Source organism: Rhinopithecus roxellana, chromosome 6 (genome assembly GCF_007565055.1).
Source record: "Rhinopithecus roxellana isolate Shanxi Qingling chromosome 6, ASM756505v1, whole genome shotgun sequence".
In the NCBI taxonomy this organism is placed as follows: domain Eukaryota; kingdom Metazoa; phylum Chordata; class Mammalia; order Primates; family Cercopithecidae; genus Rhinopithecus; species Rhinopithecus roxellana.
In genome coordinates this window covers 23,419,218-23,434,064 of record NC_044554.1, presented here as the reverse complement: position 1 = coordinate 23,434,064, position 14,847 = coordinate 23,419,218, and the positions used below count along the sequence as shown (strand labels likewise).

The 14,847-nt window shown below is 33.9% G+C and overlaps 1 protein-coding gene across 1 annotated transcript in view; it reads left to right on the top strand.

Annotated features, from left to right (window-relative positions):
• The window catches only part of SEMA3A (semaphorin 3A), a 161,359-nt gene extending 153,829 nt beyond the window's left edge, over positions 1 to 7,530 (top strand). Inside the window, exons 15-16 of the mRNA XM_030933411.1 lie at positions 3,175 to 3,317; positions 5,024 to 7,530. Of these exons, the coding sequence (XP_030789271.1) occupies positions 3,175 to 3,317; positions 5,024 to 5,479 (599 nt within the window). The 3' untranslated portion in view covers positions 5,480 to 7,530. The remainder of the gene's footprint in view (positions 1 to 3,174; positions 3,318 to 5,023) is intronic.
• Positions 7,531 to 14,847: the final 7,317 nt, after the last annotated feature.

Genomic DNA, 14,847 nt, shown 5'->3' with positions numbered 1-14,847 from the left:
AAAAAAATTATTTTTAACAATTATTGCTGATCGCAACAGAACCTAACAAAACATAAAATAGGAGAATCTTAAACCAAAGAAATACAATAGTATCGCTGTATCTTGACCGTGATTGATAGTTAACATGACAGAGCTTTTAGCCTCACTGGTTACCAACTGGATGATTCTGTTTCTTTTTGTTAGACAAAAAGGGGAAAGAAAGGGTCAACGTGGGAAATAATGAGACTTTGAGGTACTGGTAAGAGTAGTTATCAAAGCAAACTTACTAAGGGCACCAAGCTCATAAACCAAATTAACCAATTGTGGTTCTTGCCTTATTTAGGTGAGAAAGTACCTGAATATCAGAATGTTTCTTTTTTCTTTTTTCTTTTCTTTTTTTTTTTTTTTTTTGAGACGGAGTCTCGCTCTGTCGCCCAGGCTGGAGTGCAGTGGTGCGATCTCGGCTCAATGCAAGCTCCACCTCCCGGGTTCACGCCATTCTCCTGCCTCAGCCTCCCCAGTAGCTGGGGCTACAGGCGCCCGCCACCACGCCCGGCTAATTTTTTTGTATTTTTAGTAGAGACGGGGTTTCACCATGTTCACCAGGATGGTCCGATCTCCTGACCTCGTGATCCGCCCGCCTCAGCCTCCCAAAGTGCTGGGATTACAGGCGTCAGCCACCGCGCCCGGCCTCAGAATGTTTCTTGAAGAGGGTGAAATATTACTATATTAAACTAAAAACAATTTGTTATCATCATTGCTGAATCAAACACCATCTTATAGTCTATATATTCTAGATTCCACTATGAAGAAGTAGCAGATCAAATGAAATACTTTTTTAGTATAAGAAAATATTTTCTATTGAAAGAATTATTTTTATATGTTTTCTGGTACATTGGAAAAAGCTTGCCACCACTAGAGGATGTCTTGAAGAGGAAATGAAAACTGAGCAGTTACCTAGAACTACAAGAAAGATGACCAGAAAATTATCTCTGTGGACTAACTAGAATGATTAAATTAGTTAGAAAGAAGACAACTCAGTGATTTTTTTTAAAAAAATGTACCCATTGGTGTTACACTGGTATTGAAACACTTATTTTCTATTATACTAGTTACATGTCTCCTCTTATCTTAGTCAATTAATGTATTGAAGGATTTATATGAAGTTCTATGTTTGAGAGTAATAACTTACTTATACCATAGTTTTCTTTAGTAGCTTTAGCAGATTATGCAAGAGACAAGTCAGTTATAATTGTAAATTTCTAGCTGGGAAAATAGACCTAGGAGACACGGCTGTTGAGAAAGGAGATGCTGGCAGATCACTGGGTTGTTTGTTTCTAAATCCAGTGGATTTTTCTGTTTTGCTGTAATTTATATGATAATTCATTCATACACAGAGATTGAGTGAAAGGTCTCCTCCTAAAAGTATCTCTTAATAAAAAAGAAGTTTAAACCACAGAACAGGTAGAAAAAAAAATGTATTCAATGTAAATAGCATTAACTTCTGTGACAATGCATTCTAACTATTCATGGCAGCTCCTGAATTACAGATTTTCCAGCCCCTGTTGGCCATAGCAATTAAATTCGCCTGTATCCCCGGAAGCAGATGTCTTACAAACGAGTATAGCAACATGCTCCATATGCATTCAATTCAAGACACACTAATAATTTCAAACGGAAAAAAAACACAGCCTATACAATGTAGATATTGACACATGAAGATATGCATCTCCAATATTTTTTAAAATGTGACTTGGAATCAGTTAAATATTGTTCCTTTACATTACAATCATTTCTGATTTATTTTCCTATTTCCAGGGTATCGATCTTTTCAGTAAGAAGGGACAGATAGTTCCCAATATTGGAAGAGTTTTGTTTCACTCCTAGGGCATTTGAGAAATAGGTGCTGAGGTTAACACTCCTGGAGATAGCAATTGAAGCTAGAAGGTGGAATGAAGTAGGTAGGGTATGATGAGAGTAGGAGATGATAGACACAGGCCTTGTACAGAGATTGTATGGGAGTAGCATTTTTGAAGGCTTTAAACCTAGTGAGAGCAAATCATATCAGCTATGACAGTCAAAAGTATTCAGTTGATTATGACAAGAGTAAAACTGTCAAAGTGATGACAAAAAACGGGGGAAACATTTTTTAAATTAAAAATCTAGCTGAGTTTGAAGTAGAGAGCAAAAATTTTTTATCTGTCTACACTGTCAGCTTTCTGTGCATGTAAAACATATTTATTATTTTCTAAATTAATTTAATGAGTTTCAGATTGTACAGGATGTCATAATGGAAACAGGATTATGCAAGATAATAAGCAGTTTTGTTCTCTAAATGAGTTTTACCTAGACTCCCTGTGTTGTACTTTTGATCTGAACTGTGTTTTATTTACCACATTGGAGGAGGTTACATAAAGGGTAAAATAATAGAAACTTAATCAGGAAACAGGTTTTCTTTTTGCTGCACTTTATTATGTACTTTTGCCTTATTCCATAGCCTAATTCCTGAAAATAACAAAAGATGTGTCATTTTAAAATAAGAACAATTGAAACCACATTGCATTGTAATTATGCATCTGTTTTTCAAAGCCATCCCTAAATTTTCACACCAATTGATCTTCAGAACAAACTTGTAGATTATTTAGGAATTATTGGTGGGTAGTATAAACTTCCTGCACTCTACCTTCTGTAAAATGCTAGATAAATATTAGTTGGCAAATTTAATTTTACAGATAAAAAATAAACAGAGGCAAAATAATTTCTCTGAAATACATCCTTGTTTCCCAAAACTTAATCCAATAACTTTTTGTTACCGAATAATATAATACAAACTGGCCCCATTAGTCCAAGCACGGAGTTTTGCAGTGAAAATAATTTCCTGTAGAGTATTTATCATGACATATAAAGACGTATAGTTATGCTACACACATGACTGATTTTGTAAATGTAATGCCATTTTCTGGTAGACAAATCTCCGTCTATGTTTTATGTAACCCATACCAAAATGATCAGTCGATTTAGGTAGGCATTTGGGCTCTGAAACCTTACATCATTGACATTTCTGTCATCCTCAATCAATATGAAACAACTTGAAACTTGGCAATAACTTGTCTCCTGAATTTCCAAATAAAAACTTTGGAAAGTTGAGATTACTTCTCTAATATTTTCTCATTTCATTTTCTCATCACTGATCAGATAATCACCATGGCCACAGCCCTGAAGAGCGAATCATCTATGGTGTAGAGAATAGTAGCACATTTTTGGAATGCAGTCCAAAGTCACAGCGAGCACTGGTCTACTGGCAATTCCAGAGGCGAAATGAAGAGCGAAAAGAAGAGGTATAGGAATGAAACTGACTGGATCATTTATGTCTAAGATATACTGTTAAGTAACCCTTGTATTTTTTACTTGAGGAAAGAAAAAGCACTGAGAATGCTTATCCTCTTCTGAACCAATCAATCGCTCATGCATTAAACAAGTATTTGGTGCAGACTGATGATGTGACAGACTTTGTACTATGAATTAGACAAAGAAAGGTAACCTGGTAATAGTTTCTGTCCCAGAAGCAATTTAGGGATACATATTAGACTCCTCTTATTTCTTACTGTGTTTATCTACAAAGAAATTGTGTTATCTAAATTTGTGCACAAATTAAAAAAAACTTCCTATTAATTTTAAATTTGTGTTCAATTAATTATGTTATCAAAATCTGTTTTTCTTTATCCATTACCTTCCTCCTTAAATGGGGAAGGGAGGTTGGGAAAAAATAGTAGTAGATGTAGGATGAAGGATTTAAGGTTGCACTATAAGCTCTGATATCAACTATTGATGCAGGATGAGGCAGATTTCCCTGTTCATTTGATCCATTTATAACTCCCTAAGAGTAAAGAATTATATACAGAAAATCTTAGTGAGCATTATAAGCCTTTAAAACTTTTTAACAGTCTTAAATAAGTGTAAACAGACTATTAAGTTGATTAATAAAACGTATTATATTCAGACAATTCTACAAACATAATATGATGTTAAAGGTAAAAACTCCTCCATTATCTTTTGACATTTTAATCAGTCTTAAAACTATATAATCCCATCATAAAATGCAAGATTGATTTTATGCACTACCAGGTGAGGCTTTTTGGGACCTCTATTGTAAACTGTATTCAAAATAAAAGCGAGGTTACAAATATTCAAAAATATGGTCTCATATATATTCCCATTCAAGACCAACTAAATGAAATAAATAATTAGTAAGCATGAAATTTTCTGCTTGTTCAACTTCTATTTTTTTTAATTTCATTTTTGGAAATCTTATTATAAATTCATTCTAATGCCCCATATCTTTCTAGTATCACGGTTCTGTAGTTCTAATTTCAATATTTAATGTTAACTTTATCCTATATTTATATACCTACTTTCAAATTTATAAAGTATCTTTGCTCTTTCCTCCAGTTACCTTGAATGTTTTAATCATTATAATAAGAAATTCTGGCCGGGCGCGGTGGCTCAAGCCTGTAATCCCAGCACTTTGGGAGGCCGAGACGGGCGGATCACGAGGTCAGGAGATCGAGACCATCCTGGCTAACACGGTGAAACCCGGTCTCTACTAAAAAATACAAACAAATTAGCCGGGCGAGGTGGCGGGCGCCTGTAGTCCCAGCTACTCGGGAGGCTGAGGCAGGAGAATGGCGTGAACCCGGGAGGCGGAGCTTGCAGTGAGCTGAGATCCGGCCATAGCACTCCCGCCTGGGCGGCAGAGCGAGACTCCGTCTCAAGAAAAAAAAAAAAAAAAAAAAAAAAAAAAAAAAAAAGAAATTCTATGAAGACAGTAATATAACCAATACTCCCCAATACATCTTAAAAACAATTGACAGATATTATAATTCTCCTAATGGAAAAATGCTATCAATTTTCTTAAATTAAAAATTTTATTAACTGTTAAACTGTGCCTCGATACATAATCTAAAGTTTTACAGACACAGAGTTTCAGAGCTTATATTTCTTTTAAATATGTATATTTTACACTGCCTTTTTTTTAACCTGCTAGATCAGAGTGGATGATCATATCATCAGGACAGATCAAGGCCTTCTGCTGCGTAGTTTACAACGGAAGGATTCAGGCAATTACCTCTGCCATGCGGTGGAACATGGGTTCATACAAACTCTTCTTAAGGTGACCCTGGAAGTCATCGACACAGAGCATCTGGAAGAACTTCTTCATAAAGATGATGATGGAGATGGCTCTAAGACCAAAGAAATGTCCAATAGCATGACACCTAGCCAGAAGGTCTGGTACAGAGACTTCATGCAGCTCATCAACCACCCCAATCTCAACACGATGGATGAGTTCTGTGAACAAGTTTGGAAAAGGGACCGAAAACAACGTCGGCAAAGGCCAGGACATACCCAAGGGAACAGTAACAAATGGAAGCATTTACAGGAAAATAAGAAAGGTAGAAACAGGAGGACCCACGAATTTGAGAGGGCACCCAGGAGTGTCTGAGCTGCATTACCTCTAGAAACCTCAAACAAGTGAAACTTGCCTAGACAATAACTGGAAAAAAAAAAAAATGCAATATACATGAACTTTTTTCATGGCATTATGTGGATGTTTACAATGGTGGGAAATTCAACTGAGTTCCACCAATTATAAATTAAATCCATGAGTAACTTTCCTAATAGGCTTTTTTTCCGAATACCAACACCTAACAGAGAACACAGGTGAATGCAGTTGTTCACTTTAGCAGACTTAATGTTTCCTATGAGATTTCACTGTACAGGTTTGTCTTTCTTCTTTGCCTGAGAAATAAAAATGTCATTTGCCATATTGCCATCTAAAGGAGAAAAACTGCATCAGCAAAGCCATTGTACTGAACTAAAAGTTTAAAATGAACTGCATGGATTTACTAAGCTGATGAATATTCCAAAACGTGGTTGGATTCAAGGATATATTTTGTCTACCGGCCCTCATGTTTGTATGTACTTGAGGAGTAAAATGAGTAAAATGATACTGAATGAAACGTTCTGTGGAAATATTAAAAAAAAGAAAACATAAGCCATCCATCATCCAGAAGAAAAATGGAGTACACTGATCTACTACTGATGTCTTCTTTCAGCTTTGATCTAAAGATGTATTTTATTAAAACTATAATTTAAATGTACCATGACAAATATGCAGTAAAAATTAGTTGTTTTCTAAGCTAGAGTAGGATTTGTCTTACAATTATTGTGCTATGTAGTTTTTGTTTTAAAAATTCCAATGGTGTGCTGCTTTCTTTGGACATTTTATTTTCAATTCTATAAGACGGATAGATGATATTGTTCTAGAAACACATATACATCATTAAGAGTGAACCTCTATTACCAGGATAGAAATTATGCTTTATTTCTCTGAGAAAATCAAACAAACGGAAGCTGTTCACACCTCCCCTTCTTTAAGCATTACCTAAATTAATTTTTACTTACATAATGTTCTTAGGAAAAAAAACAGAACATTTAACCAGGAAAAAAGGAAGAAAAAGTTGATTTTTAAGTGCATTTTACTATAATGAATCAATGAAGGGAAAAGGAACTGCATATTTCATGAAAATAATAAGCATTGTCTTAATATACTGTTAATAGAAAATGTGTCTTAATTCTGTGCTTGAATTCCTGCATGATATTTGAGACAAAGATCTCTCTTGTGATTCCACTAAGAATTTTATCTGTGTCACTTAATTTTTTTGAAAGAGAGAGATCAATAACTATTCAGAGCAACATGTTAAAGGCAAAGTTTCCAACCATTTACATCTGTATCAGGTGCCTCTTATCTTTCCTTATTTAAGACAATTATTTGTACAAGAAATACATGACTCTTTTCATGTCCATGGGAGGGACTTTTCTACAAAGTATTTTCTAGGATGCAACCCACATTTAAACAATGTAAAACTCTTTGTTTCCTGCAACAACTTACAAAATAAGGTAAAAGACTAAAATTCAAGATTTGCTTCCTTCATTGTCCTAAGACGATTCATTGAGAATCACTGACTTTGAGATACTTAAAACTTTCAGCATTATACTGTGGTTTCTTTTGCACTGCACTCACCTATTCAGGACTCCTCCCCCAGGTTCCTCATCATGTACAAGAATGCAAAGAAAACATCTTATTAGCAATTAATGAAGCAACATTGAAATTCTAATTCTAGCTGTCTTTGGATTCTAATTAACTCAGCATCAATTTCTCACCTCAGACTACAGTGAATTTTTATTTTCTATCAGCTGAAATATTTCACAGATGGAAGCTCATGTTTCAGTTTTAATGATTGCCTTGAATAAACAAGTTGTTGCCACTTGTTTCAAACAGAAGCCTAAAAATAATCTACATTCAATTTTAGGCTCCATTGACTAATATGGTGTTGCTTTTGGAAGTACTGTACATCCTCAAATGGAAGCCGAATCGTTAATTTGAAGGACACACTACTGTACAGAAAATAGTGTTTGAAATATAAATCGAAGAACAAAGAGTGCTCCAAAAAATAGGTCATTCTTTTATTTTCATAAAGTACCTTAACTGTACTAACATTCAGTGTTGTGTTTCATTCTAAATTTTGCAGCTGAAATAAATTTATTTGCAATAGCAGAAATACCTTATTATTCATCCTCAAAAATAAGGGATTTGAAGGGATAAAGATTATATGATAACTTTATAGAAGCCTTTCAAAATCTGAATGCATTTTGTTTAGCGTTATGAAATGACAATAGAAAAAAAGTCTCGACTTCAATTAAAAGTTACACAAATAAACAAATCCACAGGCATGTCTTTATATACCATCAGGTCTAAGTTTTCAAAGAAAATGGTAGATATGACTTGCAGATAAGTAACTCATTACAGTCATAATCTCTGCCCATGTGTATTGAGAGGGGTCAGTTTGCACGAAAAAGAATTATTGGCCCATTTAATAATTCAGCTTTAATAGACTTTGTCATATGCATGAATCATCAGAGATGAAACTGTTTGAGAGACTCATGTGACCTTACGAAAATTACAACAGCAGTCTTAAAGTATGAAAAAGATGCATCACAGCAGAGACATTATGGCCCAGTTGATATCAAATGTAAAATGTAAATGCATGTAAATGCACACTTCATTTTATGTATTATTTAGTAATTTTCAATGGAATGTGTTTAATATTTTTGCTACCTACACATCAGGCAAAAAAGATGTAAATAATTTGGGAGAAAAAGAGAAAGAACAGTGTAAAATAAAACTTTCTATAGGTACTCCATTTCAATGCATTCAACATCCTAAAATGCAAGATTTTCCCACGCAGGTGACAAGGTGGTTTATGTACTATATAAGGGCAGAAGGTGCGTGCCCATTCAATAAGCATGTTTTTTGCCAGGTAGGAAATATGTTCCATATCTGTATTTATCATTGCATTTCAGATGGGAACTAGAAAAACTGGAGAGAAAAATGTAATGAAACTGCTGCTGTAAATTATTCCTTTTAGCATGTATTCACTTGCTAAATACACATTTCTTCAAAATATTTGAATTCAGATGTCTTTACTATTCCCTATAACATATGGTGTTAAGGAACATAAGCTCATAAAATATTGAGAACCAGAGTCAGGTTGCTACATAATTAGCTAACAGATTTCTTCATTGTAGTCATCTGTAAACTGGATTCTATATTTATGATGAGGATGTGAATTTTTACACCCTTTAAATTAAATATTGCTCTTTTTAATGTCATACCTAAAAAGGAAATGTAGGGATAAATTTTTATAATTTGTCATTTTCATGATCAGTTTGGTTTTATTCAGGATCTACAAAGATGTCAGACGATTGTTATTGAAATAGCTAATCTTAAAGGTCACAGACAAGCGTTTTATTAATATGCAGCCATTAGTATAATATGTTAAAATCTTTGTTGTATTAGTTCATTTTAAAACACAATTTCCATTCAATTTAATGAAACTCTATCAGGTTTCATGATTTCAAAGACAGACTTAAATAGGATTCAACATTCCCGTATTATGTAATAACATGTTAGAATTTAACTGGTCTAAAACCAAAGACATCTATTACTTTTAACTTGATTTGTAATAATTATTTGAAGTCAATGTTAATGTTTACAAATACATGTTTCCATAAAAAAGAAAACAGTATTTTTCAAAAATCTGTAAAATCTTATTAGTTTGTTGGATCTCTAAAAATTTTCTTAAACTAGTTAATTAAATGAACATAATTTTTCAAGTTAATAAATTAAGAAAATATCTAAATGAAAGAGAGAAAGAAATCAATATATGTGGCAGCCCATATATTAAGGACAGTTTCACAATCAATGTAACCAAGGAAAACAGCTTTGTTATCATTTCAAACATGCAGGCACACACAGACAGAGGCAAAGCTGGAACCAAACCAAACAAAAAGATGATTTTAAATATAAAAAAACTGGGCCTCTAGACACTTTGCCTTTTAGAACCAACTTCCTACATGTCCAGGTAAATTCCACTGATAGATCTTGAGTATCTACAATGTCCTAGGCATTATGTTAGGTGATGAGGACACTAAAGTGAATAAGACATAATCCTTGTTCTCAAAGAGCTCACACTGAAATTAAGGAAACAGAGCGAGATGACTTATCATCATCTAATCCAGCAAGTCTTTCCTGATCCTCCCGTCCCTAGTTCAAGCTAACCACCTTCTCTGTGCTAAACCTGTGCCTTGTATATAGCTTTTATTGTCACACTACCCCAGTGTGTGGTTTATTTATTTATGTTTCCATCTCCATTTCTAGACTGTGAGCTCCTTGAGGGCAGGATTTGTGTCTAATTGATCTCTGTCCCCAGTGTCTAGCATGATGCCTGGTACAAAGAGGGAGCCCAATAAATCACTGTTGAAAAGAACCAAGTTACCATATGACAACTGCCAAATACAAGCTCACAATAAAAGTAGTATGGATCAAAGGAAAAAAAAAAAAAGGAGGAATTAACTTGTGGAGAGAGATCATGGGTGCTTCAGAGAACAAGTGACTCTCCAGCTGTCAATCAGTCAGATATGCCTAGATGAAGAAACAAAATGACAATCTGAGTAGAAGAAATAAGGAGAAAGGAGGAGAGGTGCGAAAAAAAGTCCTTTTTCTGAGAACAAGTATTCAAACAGATAAAACACAGGTTTCATGAAGAAAAGTTAAATGTCCCACTACTATGAGTCAAAATGGTGCATTTGCTTTTTCCTGGGTTTTGATTTATCGCCCTCTGTTTGTACCCCACATTCTCATCCTTGACACAGACTGTCATATGTCATGCATTCAGCCTCCCACACTTCCCCCCCGCAATCTCTTTACCTTCTTTCTTAATGTTCACCTCATTTATCTTTACTCAGTTAAAGTCATAGCACTAGGCAGTGTTCTCACAACCGTCTTCAAACTAATCCTTATTTCATAATCTCTTCTCTAGTTCAAACCACCACGCATCAGCTGAAACACTGAATTCTACAAATAAATATTTACAGGAAGCTAACTTCATCAGAGACTCCTCTGTGCTCTGACTCAGTTCAAACGAAAGTTTGTGTTATATTTCACCCACCTACAGCCTTACCTCACTCAGCTAGCATTAGACTACTCAGCAATGAGTTCCAACATTGCCTTGCTAAAAAGCAAGGCGGCTCACAAACAAGACTTCAGCAAAGATAGCATTAAAATATGAAGTTTGCATTTGTTCAAGGCATACCTTAGTTGGAGTAATTCATGGCCAAGATAGGCAGACTCCTACTATTTTAAACAAACAAACCAAAAAAACTTTTTTAAAAAAATGAGACCCACCTTCATCTTGAATATATCAATCCCACACCACCATTGTATTAATCTGTCATGTTTTCCTCATATAACAAAAGAATGGATTTTATTTCTTTTAATCTAAACACTATACTTGTATATACAATGTTTATTTATATAGGACCTAAGCAAAATTTTTTATAGATGTGTTCATGTCATCACAATTCAGGTAATTTGAAGTCTCAACTTCCGTCTTCTCTCTTTCTAAATCTCACTGAAGCATTAGACCTCAAGTAAATACATTTGTAAAAAATCCATGTCATTTGTGTAGCTCAGTTCTTAATGTTTTGTTTGTTTTGTTGATAACTAATTCCAGAGAAGCTTAAACATTTTCAGACAAAGCTTAAACATTTCAGACATTTAAAATCAAACAGCCACTTTAGGAATTTTTTAAATACACCACAATTTTTAGGGATTTTCATCCCTCAAAAAAGATTGACAGTTTTATTTAGCCCTCAAATATTTGTATTTTACTCATGCAGTGTTTTCAATTGCTGATAAATGTGAAAAACTTAGTTTAAGTCTGGGTCTGTATATACCATTCAATATATTCAATTTAAATTTAGATTCTGATGAATAATGGTCTAAGTATCCAATTTGCATTGTTGCCATCTACCAATTTCAGAATCATTGCTCATTTTCTTCTTTGCAGAACTTTTGACCCTAATAGCATGCCTGTTGAAATTATTTTTATTGTATTTGGCTTCAGAAGTGGTTTAAATTATTACCCAGTGAATATTAGACAGTATCACAAAAATAATCTGTTATCCATATGGAAAAGAATACTGTCAAGGAGTTTATTGAATTCTTAAAATATTTACTCAAAACATAAGAGAATACTTATCCCAGGATTATTCTATTTTGATCAGAACAATTGTGTAGTCATTAACTTTAGAAACATTACATTGTTTAGGTTTCTTCTTTAACTTTCTGACTTCTCTAAAATCCAAAACAAAAACAAACAAAAACTCAACAAGTAATCTAGATGGCAAAATCATTTATCATTTAAAAAGTAGCAGGTCCTCTTCCCCTCAGTGAAGATTTGAATGTAATTTGCAACTGTGACCATACTGGTCTTCTTCTTCTAAGCTCCTCTTGGTCCTAGACATTGTTTCTAAAAACTACATCATATCAGGAAGCTCTATATTCATGATTGAGAAGTAATATTCTTGAACTTCTAGAAGGGAATATTTATATAATTTATAAAATTTATATCAATAACCCCAAAGCAGAAACTCTTTATAATACATTGTACTGTATTAATTTAAATGTAATAATATAATATTAAACAAAATCAACATAAGCTCAAGTATAGAAGCATTAATACATCCTAAAGTGCACAGTTACTGCCTGGTGATAGTAACATTACATTTTTTATATTCGTTGTGTTTTTAGATATTATATTCACTACCTATTTTTATATTAATTGTGTTTTTAGATATTATAATCTACATAATTTTATGATATCATGTAGGCCTTTTCGTATGAAGTAGGGCACACAGCCTAAGGATCCCGCACAACATACTGTACTTGGGTTTTCTATGGTGAGTGAGAATTAGCCTCTGACTTTGAGAAACTCACAATCTATTGAAGAGATGGAAACACAATATTTAACATGATGTGTTATACAAGGGATATAATAATAGTTGTAGTAGTCACATTAGTAATGATAGCAGTAATATCAAGTGTTTACAACATACTGTTTTCCTTATCAAGTGCTTTATTTGTATTACTTTAATTATTATAACAACTCAAAAAATCCTATTTTATCCTTATTTTGTCAATAAAGAAACTGAAGTACAGAATGGTTACATAACTAACTGCTCAATTCACATGATCAAAAGCAGTAGGCATAAAGTTCTAATTCAAGTATGGTTTACAATTACCTGTGTTTCCAGAAAGATAACTAGTTATTGTAAATATAATTTAAGGTGCCATGCTGTATGGAAATAGAGAAAAAAGATGTCAAAGACTCTTAGAAGATGAAGGAGAGAATAGGGAGTGAACTGACCTAGAAAGAAGGGAATATATCTTTCACTAGGACAGGAGAGATCATCAAATAGGAAATCAGCAGAGCAGTTAAACACAGGTTTTGGAGACCTGCTATACCCATGTACTTAGTGATGTCTTTGAGTATTGATTTGTTTTTACTTCTCTGGACCTCAGTTCGCCCATGTTTGAGATTTTAATATCTCAGTTCTTCCATCTATATGAGATAAATGATAGAAAACTTAATTCACAGAATTGGGGTAATAGTTAACATTGACATATAATGTTTATTGCTAACACCAATATTTACTCACTTTTCTTGATTTCCATCCTGATAATGATGAGAACATGATGTTCTTTCTCATTTCCAAATAAAATGTTTTTGATTATATCTATTACCACCTTCTGTAGATCTTTAGCCCTCTACTTTCTGTCATTAATTTCTCTTGCTTCCCATTTTAAAGTAGTAGTTGTAAAAAAATAGATATAATCTCCCTTAGTCATGTCTTTCATGTGAGCACTTTTCTACATCTTACCTTTGCCCATAAATATTTGCAAAATAAATTCTAAATGACTCCTAATCAAAGATAACAGATGTTTGACTTTTTATCCTCTAAAAAAACCACTGCATTAAGATACCAGCACTTTTATCTTAATTTCCAACCATGTTAACTTTTTTTTTTTTTTTTGAGACAGAGTCTCGCTCTGTCACCCAGGCTGGAGTACTGTGGCCGGATCTCAGCTCACTGCAAGCTCCGCCTCCCGGGTTCACGCCATTCTGCTGCCTCAGCCTCCCGGGTAGCTGGGACTACAGGCGCCGCCACGTCGCCCGGCTAGTTTTTTGTAGTTTTTAGTAGAGACGGGCTTTCACCGTGTTGGCCAGGATGGTCTCGATCTCCTGACCTCGTGATCCGCCCGTCTCGGCCTCCCAAAGTGTTGGGATTACAGGCTTGAGCCACCGCGCCCGGCCCCATGTTAACTTTTTAATTCCTAATTTTGGAGCTACTGTCTGCCATCATGACCTCTAAGAATGTATTTTAGAGTACATTAGGCAATTATTTTTTACTAAGTAATCACATATTTAATTCTTTTAATATATAGTTTTCAAAGTTAGCGTTTTCCAGCTCAAAAAGGAGACAGTTTTCTATACACTACCTAATAAAATATATTCCAGAAGACAAAATGATTATTTTTATACAGGCTCAATGAAATAAACTATATGATATTAAGTGTGTTTTCATATATGAAAAGATTTGAGACACAGTCTAAGCAATTGCAAGTGCTGATGAAGAGCTTTCAAAAATAAAATCAAACTCAAAAAACATATATTGTTGAAAAAATTCTATTTATTGTAATAAGATATAATTCACAGGAAGAAAATGTAAGCAGAGGCATTTATTCATAGTCTCTAAAGAATGCATGAAAAGACCACTACCATAATTCACACCTAAAAAGATGATAATTTATGCAAAATCATTCCCTTTAAAAAGTAGAGATGAAAAGAGACGTGACACCTCAAAACCCTGCCAAGCTAGGGATAAACATAAGAAATAAACCATATGTGTTGTGGGAGGCAAATCCACAAAGAAACTGTTAGGCAAAAATAAAACCAAACTATGACATGATCCAGATGTTCATTAATATGAAGGTCTCAGCAAAATCTGATGGACTTCAAGGTCTGGTATGAAAGGATAAAAGTTCCAAAAGTGTGAACACTGATTGGCTTCAATTATTTGGTAATCTTTTTTAAATAATTGCTTTTGTTTGAAGTATTGTCGTCTTTAAGCTTTAACTATCTTGGAAATTGATAAAAAGCAGCACAAAAAGATGAAATGGAAGTGCAGGCTTTGAAGTACAATCATTTTGTTCATAGAAACTTAAAGACACCATTTGGGCTGGCCCCCAGAAAAGACAATTGTATACATTAGAGTTTAGACAATCTAAAAGGGAGAAAAAGAGTAAAGCCTGTACTCAAATATTTTATACTGTCCATAACTCAAAAGAGAATTAATTTAAAAACCCAACAGGCTATACATTATTGTGTATAAATATAGCCATGGTAG